This window comes from Oryctolagus cuniculus, chromosome 7, assembly GCF_964237555.1.
Source record: "Oryctolagus cuniculus chromosome 7, mOryCun1.1, whole genome shotgun sequence".
Lineage (NCBI taxonomy): Eukaryota > Metazoa > Chordata > Mammalia > Lagomorpha > Leporidae > Oryctolagus > Oryctolagus cuniculus.
In genome coordinates this window covers 122,810,464-122,834,452 of record NC_091438.1, presented here as the reverse complement: position 1 = coordinate 122,834,452, position 23,989 = coordinate 122,810,464, and the positions used below count along the sequence as shown (strand labels likewise).

Here is a 23,989-nt window from a genome sequence, read left to right as displayed (position 1 = left end):
ATGGTTATAAAGAACAGAATTTACTACAAAGCTTGCATCTAAATCATTACAAACAGCAACTTGTATCAAGGTCTTGTATACTTTATATCTAGAAGTGTATTAAGTTAAGTGCTTAAAATATTCCCTTTACATTTAACCCTTACAATTACACCATGATGCATTTTCTAGCTGTGAAAACTTAGGCAAGTTATTTAACATTCCTATTTAAGGTTTAGTTTCCTCATGAGTTCACATGGGGCTGAGACAGTACAAGGTGCTTAGTAAAGTGTCTTGCATAAAGTAAACTTTTTTTTAAAGATGTATTTATTTATTTGAAAGGAAGAGTAACAGATAAGCAGACACAGATCTTACAACTGCCTATTCATTCCCCAAATGCCCCGACAGCTGGGGTTAGGCAAGAGCGAAGCTAGGAACCTGGAACTACCTTTGGGTCTCCCACTTGGGCCAGCCTCTGCTGCTTTCACAGGCACTTTAGCAAGGAGCTGGATTGGAATCAGAGTAGCAGCTTCCTGAGCAGGCACTCTGATGTGAGATGCAGGCATTACAAGCAGCAGCTTAACCCACTGTGCCACAATGCCAGCCCCCAAAGCAAAATCTTAATACACATTTACTATTATTGTATTACTGTTGCTAGGTTTTAGAAAGACAAAGTAAAAATATTCAAGGTAACATATCTTAAAAGAGCGTAGAGCTAAGATTTGAAACTACATACTCTAAAGACAGTGGTTAAGGCTTCGTTTCTTTAATTTTGCTAAACTGCATCAAATTTTGTATTAGCCCTTGCACAGTGCTTTTCTCATTGTTGTTATTTTGATAATAGTCAGAGACAATGATACATTAGAATGAATCTTTTAATTCCAAAATAATAAAAATTTACTATTACAAATAACTAAAAGAGGGAAAAACAAAAATCATTTATAATTCTACCTTCCAAAATAACCAGTTACCTTTTCACAGACAGAATCATTTTGTGCATACAATTCTGTGACCTGCTTTATTCACTTTGAAATATATGGTTAACATCTCTACATTTTGAGAAATATTCATTGACAGTTGTCATCCTTCATGTCCTCAGAACATTCCACTGTATGATCAGTCCACTTTATTGACTACTAACTATCTTTTCCATATTGCAAATAATGCTACAGTATACCATCTTGAAAACAAATCTTTGAACATGCTAGTGATCATTTCCTTAAGATAAATTCATAAAAGTGAAACTCTTAGGTCAAAGGGTATCAGCTAGCAGAATTTTGGGTTGGTACATCCCCATCTGCTCAGGAACAAAACTCTTTGGTATAACATAGTCAAAGGAGATGGAAGAAAAACAGCTTTTGTGGCCCTCAGTTATTGTCCAATTTTAAGGCTACACTAAGAATGAAAATTTGGATTGAATGAGATAGTCTATGGAAAGTGTACAGTGCTTTACACATAGTATCAGTAACTAATAGCTGTTAGTGTAATGAAATCAACATCAAACGTCCCATTTATCATCCCAATTCCTTTTACCACTTAGGCCTCCTGTTTCCTTTCTTTGGGTGTGTTTGAAGTCCTGAATCTCATTCAAGTCCTAAAAACAAGGAAAACTTCGGAATGCTGAGAACTGTGAAGTGAAGGAATAGGCCAGGAGTCAGGAGAACTATTACAGTTTTTCCTCCTGAATCCCTTGTGATCTAGGAAGGTCTTTTCTGGACCTCAGGGCTTTGACCTATCATGAGACATGGAATAATATGATTTCCTTAGTATTCCCATTTTAACACTTGATCCTAAGCTTACTTTAACCCAGTAATTTACACTTATACCTCAATTTCCTATATTTTGAATCAAGCTGATTTTCTTCAGGCAATAGTGGACATTCTCAGCGATCCAACTGTGAATTTCTGAGCTTTGGGCAGTCAAGGAAAACATACAAAGATCTGGAAATACTAAAGAAGCTACTTTTTCAATTTTAAGAATCATTTCATTATCCAGCACAGGCCTAATACTGTATTATTCAAATGTCTGGTGTAGTTTAGGAGACTTCAGCAACTACAGGACTCTCCCAAGTCACTCGGGCCATTAACATTTTTAGCAGAAACCACAGCGTACAAAAAAGTCTGGTCATTTCGTTTGGCGCTTACTGATGTCTGTCCTTGTCTTCATTTCTCCATTTACATAGGACATATCTTAGACACCAGGATCTCCTTAAGGTCTCTACATTCCCCGCGGAAGACAGATCACCTTCTTAATACCCTTCAAAGGGTAAGATTCAGTCAAAGGGCCCCCAACTGGTTCTGTTCTTAACCCCTCTAGGCCGAGTACAATGTTTTCCCACTAACGTTGGTCCAAATGGTGTCGGCGGACTTGAGTTGCAAACAAACTACCTCACTTAAAATTTAAGCACAGCACAGCCAGCAGTATTGAAGGAAAGACACTTACTCATTCAACTTTTTGAGTATGCCCTGAAGACCAAGCCAGCCAGGAGGCTAGGGCCACCGCCGGAACCCGACTCGCGTAGGTCGGGCCGCTGGCTACGCGCGCGGCGCCCCCTGGAGGCGGCGGCAGGGCTGGCAGGGCGGCGGTGCGGCGCGGGCGAGCGAGTGCCGTGCGACTCGCCCACGTCCTCCCGCGCGCCGCGCCGCACCGCGCCGCGCCGCGCTCCGCCGCGCCGCGCCCCGCCCAGCCTCCGCTGCCTCAGGTCCGACCGCGTCGCCGGGAAGATGCGCCTCAAGAACCAGGTAGCTGCGCCTCGGCGCCCGCCGCACGCCCCCGACGCCCCGCCCACTCGCTGTCACGGGCGCCGGCAGCGGGCAGCCGGCGGCCACGTGGCCGCAACTGGCTTCTGCCTGCGCCTAGCCCTGCCACCCAGACTCCCAGGGAGAGCAGGGCCCCTGTAGGAGGGAGCTGCCCCGGGGGCTCCTGGCCACCCCCTCCGCCGCCCATCTGGCAGCTCTGCCGCTTCAGGGTTCTCCGGTCACACCCCCCGCCGGCCTCCCGAGACTTCCCGCGCCCCTAGAAAGGCAACTGAAACTTGGGTCGGCGCGCGTCCCCTCCCCGCGAGGGGCGCAGCGGCAGTGCCGAGAAGCGGCGACCCCGCGCCACTCCCCTCTGCGCCTTTCCCGAGCGGTCCTCGGGGTGCTGGCCTTGCTGGACCGACTGGTGGCGCCTGGAAGTCCGGGCGGCTTCGGGCGAGCGGACCCCCAGGGTGCGGGCTCTCGGACGCGGATCCCCTGGGGTCCGTGTGTCTGTTTGACTCTCGCTAATTGTCACTCAGGCAGGACAGCACCCACGCTGCCGGCCCCTATTACAGCCCGCTGTGGACTTGGGAGATTTCTAGATGACTCTGAGAGGCGCTGACTTTGCATTCAACAGTGCTGTTGTGTAGCTGAGGAGAAAGGCTCAGGTGTTGGGTAGGGTGTATTTGTGTGTTGTAATTGTTGTCTCTCTAAGCTGGGGTTGTCATTCGGTAAACATATCCTGTAGTCTGGAGCCTGCTGGAGACTAATTCTTTTCTAAAGAGAGAGAACCTCCCCTCCCCCAGCATATGTTCAGGGACTTGTGGAGACCACAGGCAAACCTGGGGGAGTTACTGCTAGACAACAGCTCCAGGTTTGGGGGGAAATGAGTCACGTTGATTCCCAAGCTGTTAGCCGATAGCGCTCAAGGATGATAATTCTCAATAAAATCTTCTTACTGGAGAATTAAATGCCCGCCTGCGCAGCACAGTTTGTCCTGAGCTCTGTGGGTTCCTGCAAACCTATCCAGAGCCCTTCCCCAAGGGCAGTGTTTTAGCAGAACCCCTTGCAGAGACTGCCTCACATGACTCTCCTGCATTCGTGCACCTTCTTTTTCATATTTTATAATACTTGCAAATTGACACTGAACAAGCTTTAACCTCAGTCATTTCAGAGTAAGTTTGATGTTTTAAGTGAGATGTGAATGGAGTTCCATTCATGAGAGAAGAGTCTGTGTGAAGTGTTTTGTAAATGTGAGTAGGTTGAACTTTAAACACTGAATAAAATTAATGTTCACAGGAATCAAAAGATTCAACCCAGATGTTTGCCTTTGTGTTTCCTTCATAAAGTGACAGCACCGTGCTGCATGGCTCCTCTCCTTGGGGGTCTTGGGTGGGTTGCACAGGGCACTGTGGTTAATAGGGAGCAAGTGGATGGCTGCATTTCTTAAGGTTTTTTTTAAAGCACTAACAAAATCCTTGGGGTTGATGAGGTTGTGTCTTACCCACTTATATTGAAGATTATCTCCCCATTCCCTATTAACTACAGCTGGACATGTGTGAGGGCTTTCCATGCAGGTTTTCAGTTGAAGAGTAGTTGTGGGTAGTCCTCTTTATTTTTAAAATTTTATTTAAAGTATGCAAATTTCATGTATTTCATGTATACAGATTTAGGAACATAGTGATACTTCTCACCCTACCTTCCCTCCCGCCCACGCTCCCACCCTTCCTTCTCCTTCCTCTCCTATTCCTTTTTCATTTTTACAATGATCTACTTTCAGTTTACTTTAACCTCACAAGATTAACCCTACACTAAGTAAAGAATTCAACAAATAGTAAGAAGAAGAAAACAAAAGCACTGTTCTTCAACAGTAGAGACAAGGGACAAGGACTATAAACCATCATTGATGCTCAAAATGTCCATTTCACTCCTATACATTACATTTTTGGTACTCTATTAGTTACCATAGATCAGGAAAACATATGGCATTTGTCTTTTGGGGACTGGTTTATTTTTCTATAAAAGTAATAAAGTAATACTCTTTAATTATTGTTAGTATTAGCCTCTGAAACCTTGGCTTGCTTGTTAAGATATGGTACTTGGGTGTGGCTTGTAATAGGTTGTGTGTTAGCGTGGAGGAAACCTCTCTATTTCTTCTACTTAGTGTGTGTTTGGGTTAACAGAAAACTTAGAGCATTTGTGTAGAGAAAATATACTTCAGCATGAGAGTTTCTGATTCAGATATTCTTAGTTCAAGTCCACCCCACCACTCAGTACTTACGTGACTTTGCGATTACCTTCTTGGTCCTCCCTCTCTTCTCCAGCTGATGAGTATAAAACCAACCTTGCAAAGTTGACAGGGGAATTAAATAGAAAGTCATATATGTACAGAGCTTACCATGTGGGCAGTCAGTAAATACTCATTTTGTTAACAAATGTAAACAGTGGCTGTTACCATCCCTGCTACTGCATCTGTTTAAAAATAGCTACTAATAGTTGGGAAGGAGGATTGTCTGGAAAAGGACATGAGAGAACTCACTGCGGTGATTGAAATCCACTAAATCTTGATTGGAACGTTGACTGCAAGGATGTATCCATTTGCCAAAACTTACCAAACTGAAGCCTTCAGATCTGTGCATTTGATTTCAAGTGCGTTATACCTCGATAAACTTAATTTATAAAAGTTAACCTTCCGAAGTATCAAGTGCATGACTTGAGGGCTCTAATTCACTTCCACAGGGCCCTTTGCATAGGGCATATCTTCTTCATAAATTCATGTTAAGTCATAGGAGTTTTAGAAAGTGCTTTAATTTTTTAGGTTGATGTTAGAGTTGATAGTCCATAGAGAAGAATGATTCTTTGGCTTGTACTAAGATTATATTTAATTTGGAATTTGCTTATGCTATTAGTTTTTATAGTAGCTTTTAAAAAAACCAACTACATTAAAATATTCTGTTTGGCTCAGTAGTGCTCATTTGTGTAATATATCCATCCAGTAAGCATAATTCCTGAAAAGTCATAATGATTTTGCATAACTTTACTTACTACCAATAAATTATTTGCATTAGTATAGTTAGTGAGATATGTAAGCTGCTGTTCACACAGTACCACACACACTGTAAATGCTGATCTTTGTCAGTTGTTATTTTTAATATTGATCTATTTATATTCATCTTTTGTTGAAGTCAGAAATCAATACTATATGAACTTTAATATCAGTTCATTGTAAAGATGCTATGAAAGTTTTTGAAGTAGAAGCAAGCCAGTAATTATTAATATGATGTTTTAAAAATAAAATCTTGCTTATCCAAACATAGTGGACAAAAACTTTAACTTTAGCTCTTGGGAATACAGGTGAAAACTCTGAGGGAAACAAAAACATTTTTGAAAAGCAAAAATACACCCACAAAGATTGTGTGAACTTGTTTGCACAGGCAAGCTCCTTAGAATCTCTCTCAAGCTTTTTATGTTTTTTAATTTTTCTTTATCTTTTAGGTTTGTTTATTTGAGAGGTAGAGTTACAGTCAGAGAGAGGTCTTCCATCCTCTGGTTCACTCCCCAAATGGCTGCAGTGGGCCCGAGCTGAGGCGATCCAAGGCCAGAAGCCAGGAGCTTCTTCCTGGTCTCCATGCAGGTGCTGGGCCCAGGCACTTGAGCCGCCTTCCACTGCCTGGGAAGGCCATAATCAGAAAGCTGGTTAGGAAGAGGAGCAGCTGGGACACAAACTGGCATCCATTTGGGATGCCGGCGCCACAGGTGGAGGCTTAGCCCACTACACCGCAGTGCCAGCCCCTCAAGCTTTTTGATTATGAAGACATATTTCTTTTTTTATTATTATTACTTGACAGGTAAAGTTATAGACAGTAAGAGAGACATAGAGAACGGTCTTCCTTCTGTTGGTTCATTCCCCAAATAGCCGCTACGGCTGGCGCTGCACCGGTCCGAAGCCAGGAGCCAGGTGCTTCTTCCTGGTCTCCCATGCCCTTAGTTTCTCAGCCATGGGAAGCAAATGAGGAGCCTTGCTAGATAGAAGATGACGCATAAGTTTCATGAATTGTTAGTTGGAAATGAGATGTTGGCAAATTATAAAGACCCAAGAAATCAGTTTCAATCTTAAGTAGAAGCAATAATTGTATTAGAATAATGATAATTATTCCTGATTTTGTTGGAAATTTTATTCTTTAAAAGAGTTAAATTATGGCATACTCTATTTTAAAGTGAGAATAATAATGTATTTTAGTGAGATTTCCATCCTTTATGATTAGAACAATCACTAGAATGAACTTTGGCTTCTTTATTTGTTTTGAAAGGCAGAGTTAAAAATGGGGGGGTGGGGATCTTCCATCCTCTGGTTTACACCCCAGTGATTGCCAGGGCCAAAGCCAGAAACCAGGAGCTTCATCTGAGTCTCCTATATGGGTGGCAGGGGCCCAGATGCTTGCGCCCTCTTCTGCTGCTTTCCTAGGTGCATTAGCAGGGAACTGGATGGGAAGCAGAGCAGCCAGAACACAAACAGGTATCCATATGGGATGCCAGAGTCACCGGCAGTGGCTTAACTGAATGAGCTAAAATGCCAGCCCCCAAACTTTGGTTTCTTAAAAGGCAAGATTCAGTTATCTGGAAATTTTACTCAATGTAGAATGACTTATTCACCTATGGTACTACATTAATAAGGCATCTGTTGACATTGATACTTGAGATTTGTTATGGGGAACTGAATTTTTAAAATTGCATTTCTCTTTTGATGCAACCTCATAATGAGATGAATCATACATGGACTATTAGTTTGCTAAGGCTGCCATAACAGATAGCACAGACTGGGTGATTTAAACAACAGATTTTTTTTCCTCACAGTTCTGGAGGCTAGCAGTCCAAGATCAAGGTGTTGGCAGGGTTGTTTTTCTGAGAACTGTTAGGTTGGCTTGTAGATGGCTCTCTTTCCACTGTGTCCTCGTCTCCTCTTCTTTAAGGATACAGTCCTATTGAGTTAGGACCTATTTATATGATATCATTTTACCTCAATTTCCTCTTTAAAGACCCTATTTCAAAATACAGGCCACATTCTGAGATACTGTTGCATAGAGCTTCAACATATGAATTCTGGGACACAATTTTGCCCACAACTCATGATGCAGGTATTTAGTAAAGAGCTGTATTGATGCTTTCCAAGTTGTTGGACATGTAGTATATGAAACAGGTGAGAATTTAACTTTTGTTTTGGAACAGTTCAATTTGTATTTAAATATTGTAGTTCACTGCTATAATGAGAAATCCAGAAGTATTCATCACATACCTACACACACAAACAAAACCCTTTTATATGTGTTGCTGATTACAACTGAAACAGTTAGAGTCATTGTCCACACTGAATTTAACCTGTGATTGGGCCCACTAACAATCTTCCGCATCTTTGTGATACGTAGTCCTCTGGGTTATGGAGGTAGAAAGTTTGATTTGCTGAAAAGAAACCAGTTACCCCTTTGATACTTTCCTACTTAGTTGTTACTTGAGCTCTTTGACCTTTTAGGTGTCTCTGCAACAACATAATTATACTAATGCCTTGATGCATATTTTCTATGTATTCAACCCATGAATAATAGACCCAAATTCGCTGCACAAGTGACCTTTGTACACTCACTCAGAGCCTGGCAGTGGTTTACTCAGATGTACCTGAGCTGCCTACTTCATGGTTTATTCTCTTTACAAGTTGGAAGTTCATTTCGGTTACACATATTCATGAGTCAGAATATGATATTATATCTAAAGAAAACTCTAAATTTGTATTGTACAAAATTTACTCCAAAACATACTATGTGTTACTGTTGTTTTTTGCTTATTTGCACAGGTTCCCAACAACTTGCAAAGTGGCTAGTATTGATGTTACAGCTGCCTCAGAGTTCCCAGTTTGCTTTAGGAATTTTTACATTTTATTAGTGTAAATTAGAGTTTACAGTTATCTATAGTATGCTAATTGTAAACACTGCTTATCAATAGTACCAGCTTGATGCTCAATCTTCTATTTCCTTTAACTGAAATGTTGCAGCTTGTCTATTTAATCTGTGGGAGAAGTATATACCCACCATTGTTTGGGGTTGGATTTCTTCCATTTGCCTTCAGGAAATACTCTCTAGCCTTTTTCCAATCCTTTTTGTGACCTTGGGGCTGACCTTTATAGACTGCATCAATGGGATATGTTACCCTCTTGCTTCTGGAAGGATTAAGCCAACAGGGAAAGGGGAACACTAGGAGGTATCTGAGGCAGAAGGAAAATGCATTTAGGGCATTTGTTCCTTTTCCCTACCAGTTAGCAGTGGCTGTTTGAATGCCAAAGTCTAGGACAGGTCTAGGCTTCTATTGTTTCTAGCCTCAGGGTACTTCATCAGCCCTTGTTGATGTTGCTTCATTAGACCTTACTCACTTTCCCTTTTTGAGGGTGCCCTCTGTTCCCCTTTGAGACCCTTATTGAGACATAGCATTTTGGAAAATGACAACCTAGAAAAGTTTAGTGACCTGCCTAATAATAGTCACCTGGTAAATGACAGAGTAGGAACTTGAATCCTGGTTTTATGACTGAGAGGCATACTCAGTTTTGAATATACTACAAAGGAACCTATCCCAAACCAGTGAATTCTGTTGAAAAATTCTTCTACTTTGGTCCCCAAAGTGTATTATATGTGGATTTATTTATCTCTTAAATGTGGAAGACCCTTTGTAAGGAACAATGTTCTTTTAAAAATACTCCCCAAATACTTTCAGACATGTCATATCTTCAGAAAAGAAGTGTGGAGATAAAATCAGGAATCATTTAGACTACTCATTCATGGTGATGAACATTAGGGACAGTATGAATAGTTAATAACCTGTAATTTCCCTCTTTCATCTTTCTGGTAATCTACTGTAAAATTCTCTTAACTCTTTGTCCTACTTTCTAGTCTCTTTTCTTTCAATTGATCAGCAATACTTAAAATTTTCCCTAAAACATGGATCTGAGCCTGTCATTTCCCTGTTCCCCACTGACCACAGAGTGAATGAAGTTCAATCTTGTCAGTTTGCCATTGCCCATCTATCCTCACCCTTATCTCTAACCTCATTCAGATCCCATTCAAATCCAACACTTGTTCCAGTGTTAACTTATTTGCAGTCAACAAAGCATGCTTCACTTTTGCTTTTGGCTTCCTGCATTTGCTCTTCTTTCTACCTGCATTATCACCATTCTTGGTTCTAGCCCCATTATTTCTTTTTTTTTTTTTTTTTTTTTTTTTTTTTTTTTTTTTTTGACAGGCAGAGTGGATAGTGAGAGAGAGAGACAGAGAGAAAGGTCTCCCTTTGCCATTGGTTCACCCTCCAATGGCCGCCGCGGCCGGCGCACTGCGGCCGGCGCACCGTGCTGATCTGATGGCAGGAGCCAGGAGCCAGGTGCTTTTCCTGGTCTCCCATGGGGTGCAGGGCCCAAGCACCTGGGCCATCCTCCACTGCACTCCCTGGCCACAGCAGAGAGCTGGCCTGGAAGAGGGGCAACCGGGACAGAATCCGGCGCCCCAACCGGGACTAGAACCTGGTGTGCCGGCGCCGCTAGGCGGAGGATTAGCCTAGTGAGCCGCGGCGCCGGCCTCTAGCCCCATTATTTCTTAAGAGAACCACTTATCCTCCAGGCTTCTGTTGGTAAATGTTGTTTGAAGCCTTTTGGACCTCAAAAGCAGAGCTGACAGATTTGGGAAAGAAGCTCAACTTCTTGAGGACAGAAACTGTATCCCTTGAGGACAAAAGGGCTCTGTACTTAGTAGATTATCAACAAGTTCTGTATTAAGCAAGTGACTCGGTTTGTGAGGCTCCTTTAACCAAATCTTTACAAGAATTTTTTAAGATTTATTTATTTATTTTGAATGTCAGACTTACAGAGAGAGAGAGAGGAGAGATCTTCCATCTGCTGGTTTACTCACCAGATAGTCACAAAGGCCAGTGGTAGGCCAGGCCAAAGCCAGGAGCCAGGAACTTCATCTGGTCTCCCATAAGGGTGGCAAGGGCCCAAGCACTTGGGCCATCCTGTGCTGCTTTTCCCAGGAACATTAGCACCTAGATGGATTGCAAGAGTACCTGGGAGATGAACCAGCACCCATATGGGATGCCAGCATTAAGCATCATAGGAGGTAGCTTTGCCCACTATATCACAATGCCCCCCTACAAGAAGAGTTTTGAAATTGTTTTTATTGATTTTAATTAAAACATCAGAAAGTAGGGTGGAGATTAAATAAGGAAATGATGAAAAGGAGTTTCCAAGTAGTCGCCACCTGGAGAGCTCCTCAATGAGGAATCCATGCTGTGGAGTCGTGTTTTTGCTGCTGAAGGCCTGAGTGGGACTCTATTCAACTTTGGTCTCTTATCCAGCCTGTGGTTGATTTCTATTATCTTGCTCTACTGCTGTTATACAAGAATTATTTTTTTTTCTTTTGCCCCTGAAGATTTTTGGCCATCTTTGCTCTATGTCTCCAAAAGTTGAGTTCTTTCAGTTCTCACAGGATGAGCTTTTGAACAAATGGTCATCTGGGAAGCAGCAGTTTTGAGGATCTCAGGTCATTGGAACTAGTGTTATGGAAGTACCTGGTGCATGATTGTAATAATAGAAGTCAGACCATGACCACAAGTTTGTCATACGACGAAGAGTTTTTGTACTGTAAATTCTCCCTGTCACTTGCTGAGGAAAGAATGATACCAACTGCTAATACTCTACTATAATTTCACGGCAAACTACTATGTTGTTTGGGGTCATAGTAGAAGTACAGAGTTCAAGAAACTGGTATACATGGGACAGTCTTTTACATTGAATTAGTGTTTCTGTTACCTTTAAGGGTATGATTTATTCTTTAGGGGATGTAAATTGTTCAAAGCTAGAAAGTTCTTACAATAAGAATTGTAATTGTTAGAATTTCTTTTTGAAAAAAAAGACAAGGGATACCAAATTTTTTTTCCAAATTAAAGTATGCTTGATTTATTTCTTTTCTGATTTTTGAAATGGCAGAATCAGTCTACAGTGTGAAAGTGATCAGAATAACACACAGTGGTACTAGGCAGAAAAATCTTGAGGAAGTGTCATAGGTCCATACTTCTGCCTTCCTGTGTGCATTTCAATTCCAGTGTCTGATTCCAGACAATCAACTGGATTACTTTAATTAGTGAACATTTGTTGAGTGCCTAGTATGTGCTTAGCAGAATGATATAAACAAAAATTATTGCCCTTGTAGAACTTATATTTTCTTAAATACCATATTTCTCTGATTATAAGATTTCTGAAATAGAAATGTATTTTACAAGAAAATTTTAAAAATTAACTAAAACTTAGTATTGAGTTCTGATGTGATTGTCATTGCCTGTACGTGTGTGAACTTGGTGAAGCTCCTAGAAAGTATCTGTTCAGCTGTCCCCTCAGTTAAATTATTTGTGTTTTGAGGCCTTATATGAAATTGAATTTTAACTTGAATTTGAATCCCTGATTATTTTCTGAAAGGTTAAGAAATAACCAAACGGCACATGAAAAGAAGTGCAACATCATTAGTCATTAGGGAAATGCAAATCAAAACCATGAGAAACCACTTCATACCCACTTGCCTGGTATAATATACGTATGAGAATGTGAAGAACTTGGAATGCACATATATTGCTAATGGGAATGTAAAATGATGTATCTACTGTGGAAAAGTTTGTCAGTTCCTCAGAAAGTAATAGAATTACTGTATGATCCCCACAATACTACTCCTGGATATATACCCAAAAGAAACAGAAACAGGTCTTCAAGCACAAATACTTACCTGTTTGTAGTGGTCCTATTTACAATAGCCAAAAGATGAATGGGTAAACAAGCCGTGTTAAATATGAAAGGACTTCAATTAGTTCAATTTTTCCAAAAAGTTTTTAAACACTGTATACAATGTTATGTTACTCAGCCATGGAAAGGGATAGAGTTACAATACATACTATGATGTAGACAAACCTTCAAAACATGCCAAGTGAGAGAAGGCAGACATAAAAGGTTACATATTGTGATTCAGTTTTTGATATATACAGAGTAGATAAATCCATAGAGTCAGAAGGCAGGCTTGCTGGGGCTAGCAGAGGTAGGGAACTTTTTCTTCCAAAGGCCATTTGGGTATTTATAACATCATTTACAGGTCTTACAAAAATTATCAACTTAAAAATTAGCCTGCTACAAATTTATTGAATTTTGAGGCCTATCGTTACCTTTGCAGGGCCAGACCAAATGATTTTATGGCCCTTATATGGCCTATGGGTCAGACAGTCCCTACCCCTGGGAGGCAGAGGAATGGGAAGAAAGTGCTTAATGAATAAGGGGTATACCTTGGAGTGATGGAAATACTTTGGAACTAGGTAGAGATGGTTATTATACAACAATGTGAACATACTAAGTGCCACTAAACTGTTCATCTTAACATTGTTAACTTTTTGTTACGTAAATTTCACTTCAACAAATTCTTTTTTAGACTATTACACTGTGCTGTAGAATTGAAAGGAAAAGTTATTGGGTTTGCCTGTTGTATACCATTCAGTGCAATTAAAAACAGAATAATTTTTATATCTCTTTATAGAGATTCTAGGATTTCAGAGTTCAGACAGATTGTATGATCTTTTTGTGTGTCACCAAGGAATGGCATTTAGATACCTGACACCGATATGTCAGTAGCTTGACTTCCAATAGGAACTGTGTGATTTTTCAGGATACGTAAATGTAACATAGTTGTTTGCATTCCTTTTCTTCTCAGCACCTCCCAGTACATAAATATACCCCACTTAGGAATCATGAGTAGTGTCAACTTTTGCAATCAATTCATAGAGTATTGGCAGCAGAGTTTCAACTTGCCTGTGGTAGGTGGATCCAGGACCAAGATCCAGAACATTCACTAAAGATTTTGTGAAGCAGTCTTCCACTGTATCATGTGGAAGAGGACTTGGACAGGCTGTAACTAAGAGTCCACAAGACTGGGTGCTCTGTCCTAACTGCTGTATTGCTACCAGTATGATCCTACTTGTAGGAATACTGTCTTTAAAAAAAAAAAAAAGATTTATTTGTATTTATTTGAAAGTCAGAGTTACACAGAGAGAGGAGAGTCAGAGAGAGAGAGAGAGAGAGAGAGAGAGAAAGGTCTTCTATCCAGTGGTTCACTCCCCAATTGGCTGCAACAGCTGGAGCTGTGCCAATCCAAAGCCAGGAGCCAGGAGCTTCTTCCAGGTCTCCTACATGTGTGCAGGGGCCCAAGGACTTGGGCCATCTTCTACTGCTTTCCCAGGCCATAGCAGGGAGCTGGATCAGAAGTGGAGCAGCCAGGACATGAATTGGTGCCCATATGGGAAGCCCAGAAGAAGCTCCTGGCTCCTGGCTCCTGGCTTCAGATCAGCCCAGCTCCGGCAGTTGCAGCCATGTGGGGAGTGAACCAGTGGATGGAAAAATTTTCTCTCTGCCTTTCTCTCTCTCTCTCTGTAACTCTACTTCTCAAATAAATAAATAAAATAAAATAAAATAAAAAACTGAGTAGCCAAATGCAGAAGAGACCTTGATTTTTTTTTGTTAATTCTTGAGATTGTAATATCAATACTAAAATATCAAAGACACCAAGTTTATCAGTATGGATTTTAAAAAAAAGAGTTCTTGTGATGCTCTGCTTAATTGTCAATACCAAAAGAGATAAGGAAGATATTTGCATAATAACTTAGGTTTGGAGACCGGCGTTTTGGTGTAGCAGGTTAATCAGCCACCTGCAGTGCCAGCATCCCATATGGGCATTGGTTGGAAACCCAGCTGCTCCACTTCCAGTCCAGCTCCCTGCTAGTGTGCCTAGGAAAGCGTCTCCTTCTCACCCTCTCTCTATATAACTCTGCCTTCCAAATAAATAAAACTAAAATACAAAAATAACTTACATTTGTTCATAAAATGATATACAGATTTCATTTTCAAGATCTGAATTTTAGCCAGACATATAGTAGTCATTTTCTTTGGGATTTTTTTTAACCTGAATATCTTTAGGCAGAATTTGTACTCTGCAGATAGGCTACAGAGACCATGGGCCTTTTTACTCCATTTTATATAACTCAGGTCAGTTTACACATTCATATTCCCTTTATAAACCCTGTGATCATTAAGTTTGTAATGCAAACATGGACTCAACATTTGAGGTTGTATGTAATTCATTTAGATAATTCACAGTAAAACCAAATACTTTAACAGTATAAAGGTTCCAGGCACTGTTTAAAGTGTCTTATCTGTATTAACTAATGTAAGTCTCACAACCTGGTTAAGTGGTGTGGCCCCCATGGAGGGACAATGTTTAAATCTCCCTTCAAGAGAAAACTCAAAGTTATCTGCAAAGAGTGCAGTAGGATGACTGCTGTCAGCTGCATTGCCTTTAGACCATGTGTTTCCTGGGCAGCCCAGCCCAAGCCAATGACTGAGCCCGAGGTTGGGGTGCTAGGGTTTGGCCATTTCTCAACAATGTGGATACTCCTCTACTGAAAAATCTCTACTCCTCATTGAGTTGACCAAGCTTTTATCTGATCTGCATTGTGGTCTGAGACACTCCTTCTCCATTTCTGTTTTTTATGCCCAGTAAACTAATCTCTTGCACTCCTACCTCTGTCCCAGTCCTGGCTTGTATGAGGGTGTAACTGACACAAGTAGCTACTATTATTATCCTCGTTTTACAGATGAGGGAATGGGGACACAGAAATGGTTCAAGGTCTAGTAGCCAAATGAATTTCAGTGTTCCTTAACTATTCTGGAATGTTGCCTCCCCATTTTTACATTTTTTTTCATCCAGTTAAATATCCTTTGTGTGTCGGGAATTCTGCTGAGTGCTAGGAGTACATCTGATCTCAAGGAGTCCAAAATCTTGTGGAGGATACAAGGAGAATAAGCAAACTGCTTCAGTGTTAGCTGTAAGTACCTTTAGGAGATGCACACAGGTGCCATTGTAATCCAGAGGAAAGGAACCTCTGTTATGTCATTTCTCACTTCTTCTGCTCTTGGCATGGACCACCTTGCCCATGGCATTGTGTTCATCTGGTATGGCTGTTACATCCTTTGACCTCTCAAATTGAGTTGGGCATTATTATCCCTTTATTCTTGGGGAGAGCTCCTGCCCTTAATGGACCACGTGCATCTTAGTTGAAGTTTGCCAGCCTGTCTCCTGCTTTCCTGTGTTCCCAGTGCCACATTTTTTAAAAATATTTTTTTAAATTTTATTTAAGGTGTACAAATTGCATGTTCTTCCTCCTCTCCTATTCTCATTCATAGTTTTTACAAAGATCTATTTTCAGTTAACTTTATACTTATAAGATTAACCCTACAGTAAGTAAAGAGTTCAACAAATAGTTTGAAGAAAGAAATACTACCTGGCTACTAGAAGGGGCATACGAAGTGTTTGTTCAGTCAATCAGTGAGAAGAATCATTTGTGTGCTTGGACTGTTAACTCCCAAATGTAGAGCCCTCCAAAGTGTGAGTAGAAAATACATTTGGAAGAGAATGTACAAGAGAGGAATGGTGTGGTAAATAAATTTTACCTTTGTCTTGGGAGGTTCTCACTGTATTTCCTTCCTACTGTCATCAGCAGATGTGGATTCAGGAATGTTTTCTTGCCCTTTTAAAATTTAGTACAAGAGTAGGAGTTTGGCACAGGAGTTAAAACAGCACTTGTGCTGCCCACATCCCATATTGGAAAGCCTAGGTTTGAGTCTCAACTCCACTCCTGATTGCAGCTTCCTTTTCATGTGTGCCCTGGGAGGCAGCAGGTGATGTTCCAAGTAGTTGGGGTGCTGCTATCCATGTGGGAGACCCAGATTGAGTTCCTAGCTTCTGGCTTCAATCTGGCTTAACCCTACCTTTTGTGAGTAATTTGGGAAGTAAATCAGGGGATATGAGATCTCCATCTCTGACTCTCCTGCCTTTCAAATAAATAAATAAGCATTTTTTAAATTTTAAAATTTTTGATTCAAACATGTACAAATGCTTTTTATCTTATTTTTTCATATTTCTAATAATAAATATGTCAAGCTGGTGTTTTCATCTGTACATGCATTTGATTACTCACTCTACCAACATATATTCAGGGAGTGCCCCCCACCATGTTCCAGAGGCATTCTACGTACTGTTCCCATAGTGGTGAATGATAAACATAGGCTGTGTCCTCAAGGAGCTTTTATCTTGGCAGGATAATTAGGTTCTAAACAAACGTGACATAAACGTCTTCTCAGATTGAAGGTGAGGTTACTTTAAATATTTGTCACCATGTCTAGTGGATCTATTTTCTCACACCTGCCAAATGGCATGCTTTTCTTTTCTTATGTGTCTTTGGGCATCCTCAAGGGCCATTTTGTTCTTGAAAATGAAATAATGCATATTATAACATATGCTTTGAGTAAATTCTTTATAAATGATGGATATGATGACAATGATGATGATGATGTCCTGCTACTCACTTTTGCCTTTCTTCTCTCATGCCTCCTATCACAGTATTTCCTGACCATTTTCTATTATTGTTCTACTTGTTGTTTTAATTTTTTTAGAGAAGTAGAAAGAGACAAAAAGAGCTCCCAACAACTGGTTCACTCCTCAAATGCCAGGAGTTTGGGACTGAGAACTCAATCCATACCTCACACGTGGGTGACAGGAATTCAATTACTTGAGTCATCACCACTGCCAGAACCAGGAATTGAACCCAGGCACTCTGATGTGGGACACAGGCATCCCAAGTAGCATCTTAACCATTAGGCCAAATGCTCTACCCCTACTTGTTACCTTAAAGCTGCCTGTATCATTGCACTGTGCTGCAGCCACATTTGGAATCACCTATATGATGTGACCTGTTGGTTTCCTGGCTTCCTCCATGGCTACTGTCTCCAGACTTACTAACCATGTTTTTCCTCCCAAGACCTCTTGGATCCTATGCTTTGTCTCATTCCTGCCACTTGAAAATTGTTGCCAATTTTTTTCTCCATAAATCTTTGGTACTACCTTTTTCTAGTTATTAGTGAAGCATTTTCTTTTTTATCCTGCTTTAGTGGAGACCCCATAGCATTGTGTCTTGGGGGGGGGGGGGTCTTATTGACAATATTTTTTTCATTTTATCACACAACCTTCCTCTTCTCCAGCTGTTAAACTGGCTTTCAATTAGGCCCTTGTACTGTACCTGGAACCAGGAATCCCATCCAACTCAGACCAACTGTCCCAGCCTCCTTCCTTATTTATGATGCTTCCTCCACGCCTGCAGTCATTCCTGTTTTCCCTCTTTTCAACTGGAAGTGGCATTTAAACTAACAGATGAAGGAAAACCATGAATTAGCTAGTGGAAGAGAAGAGGAAAGATTGGGTAGGGTGCATAGAGCAGATGGGAGATCCAGTAGAAAGAATATCCTTGCAAAGTCCCAGAGGCCAGGAGCAGCATGAGTGTGTGATAGAGGAAGGTGTACTGAGACCCTGCAAGCATTGCAGTGTGGCTGGCACATGGTAGAGTGCAAGGGCTTAGGTGGCAAAGGTACCTCTGGGAAGTAGCTTGTGTTAGAACAAGGAAGATCTTTCCTAGATTCTAAGAATAGAAAGAAAATAATCTGGGAATGAAAATAGTTGGATTAGGGCCAGTGCTGTGGCACAGCAGGTTAACACCCTGGCCTGAAGCACGGTATCCCATATGGGTGCCAGTTCGAGACCCGGCTGTTCCACTTCCTGTCCAACTCTCTGCTATGGCCAGGGAAAGCAGTGGAGGATGGCCCAAGTCCTTGGGCCCCGCACCCGTGTGGGAGACCCAGAAGAGACTCCTGGCTCCTGGCTTCGGATCAGCACAGCTCCAGCCATTTCAACCAATTTGGGGAGTGAACCATTGATGGAAGACCTCTCCTCTCTCTCTGCCTCTCCTCTCTCTGTGTAACTCTGACTCTCAAATAAATAAATAAATCTTTTTTAAAAAAAGAAAATAGTTGGATTTACTGAAGTGTAGGTATTTACTCTTAGCTAATTTTTCCCTAGCCCCCAAAGGCTGGAATACAGATACTGATACTTTGTATATATTATGCATAACTTGCTTTTCTTCTTGGTTCTCTTCTCGGTTTTTTTTTTTTTAAATTCTTACTGTCCATTTTCTGGATATGTTGATTGATGCGACTTAGTGGTTGCTTCGAGTTTCCAGGATCTAGCTGTTAGCCCTGTCGATTTATGGATATGTTGGACTCTCTGATGAATCCTTTTTGCATATATACAAGGCATCAGCCCTGTTCAAACCCACCAGATTTAAATAGTCCCCACATGAGTATCTTGAAGACAAAATCACCATGACAACCATTCAACAAGAATCATATACCTAAGGAAACAGAAGACTGTGTTCCTACAGGGAGTCTCTCATACTGTGTCCTTCTTGCTAGGCAGATCCAGCCCAGGTTTCTCTCACTGTCTTTGAACTCCGGAATCTGGCTGCTTTTTCCATTAATTTGACAGGTAGTAAGGTACTCTCTTACATTTCATTTTTATTATATTGTTCAACTTCTGTGTATTCCAGTCTTGTATCCCCAGCTAGTAGGAGTTCCTTGAGGATAGGGTTTAACTGCTTTGAAGGATCCCCGACAAGGGCCAGTCCAGTGCTGGGAGACATAAGGGATATTTGATATATGTTTGCTAACTGAAACAGCTGATGGGAAATTAAGCTGAAGGAAAATATGAAGAACTTGGAGTTGGTTCAGAAGAGCAGATAGGGGGCATGGGAGTAGGCTCTGGAGTTATCATATCTGGAGTTACAGCCCAGTGATGCTGCTCACAGGCTCTGTGTCTGAGGGAAGTGGCTTAGTCTCCCTGAATCTCACCTTCTTTACCTTTGTATCTCTCCTCTGTAAAACAGAAGTGTTAGTGGAGACTCCAAAGGTTGTTATAAGGGTCAAAATAGATTCTTACTTATTTATGATGCTTCTTACTGTTATTGTGCATGGAAATTGCCCTTTGAGTTAGAATAATCAGACACACCAGGAAAGACTGGGACAGATTATTTATCTTAGAGAAGACTGGAAAAAAGAGAGTGTTTGTTCGATTAAGTGCTTCTCTGAAGTTGCACTTCCTGATTTGAATTTTGGTGCCATTATTAGCTAGCTGTGCAATGAAGTTTGGTCCTATTGTTTGCTAGCTATGTAACAATGGGGCAAGTTAGCTTAAACCTTATGCAACAGAGTTTATCTGTTGTTTATTGTTCTTGAGTCTTATACAGATCTCTGAGCTCACTCATTCATTCACTGTCAATTCTGGAAATGGTAGGCAGTTTTGCTGTTCTTGACTGGGCTCTCTCACATGTGTGGGAGTTGGTGAACTATAAGCTATTCTAGGATGACCTTGACTGGACTCACTGGGCTGTCTTCCATGTGGTCTCTTTTTCTCCAGGACAACCAGGGCTGGGCAGTGTTCCAAAAGAGAGAATGAAAGTAAACAAGAACCAACACATGTGTTATTTCTATTGTATCCTATTGGCCAAAGTAGATCACAAGGTCACCCAGATAGAGTGATGAGGGAATAGATTATATCTCTCTGTAAGAAGATCTGCAAAGTCACATTGCAAAGGGAATGACTACAAAGAGAGATGAAGATTGTGGCCAATGTTACAGTTGATATTCTATACCAGCTTAAAGTTGCTTCTAGAAATAATAGAAACAAATATTTGTATCATGGTTTATTGATTACAAAGACCGTTTGCCTGAGACTTTGGGTTAAGTATTTTTGAGCCTATACAATATGCTAGATACTATCTTAGGCACTTATTTCTTTTGAAACTTTTTCTTGCCCTTTCAATATATACTGATTGCCAACATTTTGAGTAGTAAGCTTTTCTCTTAAGTCTATTGCTCTATTGATTCTTCAAGGGTCATGTTATTTATTTCCATGGTTTCATGTTCTAGTTATGTGCAGAGACATCGATACTCCCACCTAAACCTCCCAGAGCTTTGTTCTTCTTTATCTAACTGCCTCTTGGCCAGCTCCTCATCATTATCACATGGCAAACTCAGCATGCCCAGATGTATAACCAGATGTGCTATTATTTTAAAATATAATTAGACTAAGAATTTACAGAGTTAAAATCCTATGAAAGTACAAAGTGCATGGAATAATTGCTTGACTTTTCTATGGCCTTTATGTATGACCTTTAATCACTTGAAGTTTTAGAGACAATGAAGATGCCTTTCTGTAATTGAGATTCTTAGAAAAATATTCTCTGGACAAAGGCATTGCCTTAATCTTAGGTCTATAGGTAGGGTCCTGAATGTAGATTGCAAAGATAAGGAACTTAGGAAATTTCAGAATTTTTATTTAGGGTTTTAGTGATGCTAAAATAGCATGTCCCATTTTTCCTTTTCCTTCAAACTGTCTCATTGATGTAACATGAAACCAAATAGAACAGTGCCGAACAGCTTGAAAGAGTGAATATCATGTGTTGAAAAGGAATATCACAGTATCACCTGATAAAAATAGCTTGTACCCACAGCAAGCAGAGATTGGTGTGCTCTAGAAGAGTGCATGTTTTTTAAAGGTATTCTTCATCCCACTCCAATAAATTGATAGGAATTTGAAAAAGCCCTTCTAATAAGAGATTGATGGATAGGAGAAAAGGAATCTTTATGCTGGTGATCAGGTCATTAGTTCTTAAAAAGAAGCAAAGGAAATGTAGTTAAAATGCCAGATTGCTTTTCCTTATTCAAATATAGTCATATTCTTTGTCAAAAATGTGAAGCCTGAAGAGGAACAAGTAAGGAACCATGTCATTTATTTATCCAACAGGCCTTAATAGAAGACCACAACATGTATTCATTTAGTACACATTAATTAGAAAATGTTCTACTGTGAGTGTCCAAAGGATACAAAGGTGAAATAGATAAGAAATTTCCAACCATGTAAAGAAGACAAATATAAATATGTAAATAAATATTACTGTATCGAAAGGGACAGATATAGTCAGAAAGACATAGATAAAGTGGATATGGAGTTTGAATGTTCTGTCATTTATTCTAACAAAAAAAAAAATTGATTGAGTGCCTACTGCATCCAGGCACTGTAGTAGTTGCTGAGGACACAGCTTACATTCCAGCAGAGTATATCCATACCAGGCCAATAAGCCATTAAATAAAAATAATTCAGTTTCAGGACATCATTAGATGCTATAAAGAAAATAAAGTACGTTAAAGGCAATAGACTAAGGGAAGTTGTTTTAGGTGGGTGTCCAGGAATGCAGGGAGATGCAGAAATGAAGGTCTTCCTGTAAGAAAATGCTAGATATATACATGGGAGAACAAGGAAATGTTTGGTAAAAAGAAATATGCTTTGACTGCTTTGGGGGTGGGTGAAGGAATAACATTAGAAAGTTGGAAAACTTCGCATCATTTTTTTTTTTAAAGTTTCTCAAGAGACAGCAGTACCAAGCCAGGACTAGTGGCTGGAGGTTTCAGAGGTGATAGTTCATGCTAATAGTAGAATATAGAAGAGCTTCTGGCACTGTGTTTAAAAAAAAGATAGTGAACTCTATAGGGGCACAGGAGTGATGTGTTTGTCATCTCCATGTCCCTGTCGCCTGTCACAGTGTCTAGCACATAATAGGTAATAGGATTATTACACTGAAAGTTACTTTAAAATAACTGAGAGAAACGTTTCAAAAAAGGAAGATTTATTTCATCTTATACTTTTGGAGGTTTACAGTCCAAGATCGAGTGACCTCATTAGTCTGAATTATATGATACATGTAGTAGATACTGGAATGCATGTGGAAGGAAGATCACATGGCAAGCCAAGAGCAGAGAGAGAGAAAGAGAGAGTGAGCAGCTAGATCAAACTCAGTTTTTATAACCAACCCTCTGGTGACAGTTGCCTTCTGAGGGCACAACCTAATGATCTAAAGACGTCTCACTATTCCTGCCCCCTAGATTCCATAGTTAAATCAAGTCTCCACCCTTAATCCTTTAACCATTTACATAGGAGTTTGGGGACCAGGGCAGACACTGAGGCGTAGTGGGTAAAGCCACTGTTTGCAATGTTTACATCCCCTATGGCCACCTGCTCAAGTCCCAGCTACCCCACTTCCAATGCAGCTCCCTGCTAAAATCCTGGGAAAAGCAGCAAAGGATAGCCCAAGTACTTGGGCCCCTGCTACCCACATGGGAGACCCAGAAGAAGCTTCTCGCTTCTGGCTTCAGCCTGGCCCAGGGCTGGCTCCTGTGGCCATCTGGGGAATGAACCAGTAGATGGAAGATCTCTCTCTCTACCTCTTCCTTTCTCTGTGTAACTCTGCCTTTCAAACAAATATATAGATCTTTTTTTTATTATTTTATTAAAAGGTCTTTCTTTCCGTTGGTTCACCCCCTAAATGGCCACTACGGCTGGCACGCTGTGGCCGGCGCACTGCACCGATCCAAAGCCAGGAGCCAGGTGCCCCACCCTGGTCTCCCACACGGGTGCAGGGCCCAAGTACTTGGGCCATCCTCCACTGCCTTCCCAGGCCACAGCAGAGAGCAGAGAGCTGGACTGGAAGAGGAGCAGCTGGGACAGAATCCGGAGCCCCAACTGGGACTAGAACCCGGGGTGCCGGTGCCGCAGGCAGAGGATTAGCCAAGTGAGCTGCGGCGCCAGCCTATAGATCTTTTTTAAAAAAGATTTATTTTATTTATTTGAAAGACAGAGTTACAGGGAGAGATAGAGATAGAGAGAGAGGTCTTCCATCCATTGGTTCACTCCCCAGATGACTGCAACAGCCGGAGCTGAGCCGATCCAAAGCCAGGAGCCAGGAGCTTCTTCTGGGTCTCCCATGTGGATACAGGGGCCCATGGACTTGGGCCATCTTCTGCTGTTTTCCCAGGCCATAGCAGAGATCTGGATCAGAAGTGAAGCAGCCAGGACTAGAACCGGCACCCCTATGGGATGCTGGCGCTTCAGGCCAGGGCTTTAACCCGCTGCGCCATAGCACTGGCCCCATAAATCTTTCTTTAAAAAGAGTTTCATTGTGTTCTTGGAATTGTTGTATCTATAAATCATATTGACTCTTAAAAACTAATTACAATTTTAAAAAATAAATATGTAAAACCAAAACAAACAACCAACAATAACAACAACAAAATAAAGGTGGTAAAATTTCAATTATTGTTTGATAAAAAAGAGTTTGGGGACCGAACCCACATTATATGAGCCTTTGAGGTGTATCCAAACCATTAGCAGTAATCAAGAGTTGATTCTTGAATTATATTTCCTAATATCACACATCTGGTT

At 41.0% G+C, this 23,989-nt stretch overlaps 1 protein-coding gene across 7 annotated transcripts in view; it reads left to right on the top strand.

The window, feature by feature from the left end:
• Window positions 1-2,601: 2,601 nt before the first annotated feature.
• The window catches only part of ELAVL4 (ELAV like RNA binding protein 4), a 170,292-nt gene continuing 148,904 nt past the window's right edge, over window positions 2,602-23,989 (top strand). For 3 of the 7 annotated variants that reach the window (XM_008265279.4, XM_051857796.2, XM_008265278.4), the window contains exon 1: window positions 2,615-2,717. Coding sequence is in view for 1 of the 7 variants with exons in the window: in XM_008265276.4 (XP_008263498.1) it covers window positions 2,700-2,717 (18 nt within the window). In the remaining 6 variants the exon portion in view is untranslated. Of the gene's footprint in view, window positions 2,718-19,074; window positions 19,210-23,989 lie in introns of those variants that run through there. The other 4 variants (XM_008265276.4, XM_070078544.1, XM_051857795.2 and 1 more) reach the window with 4 other exon arrangements.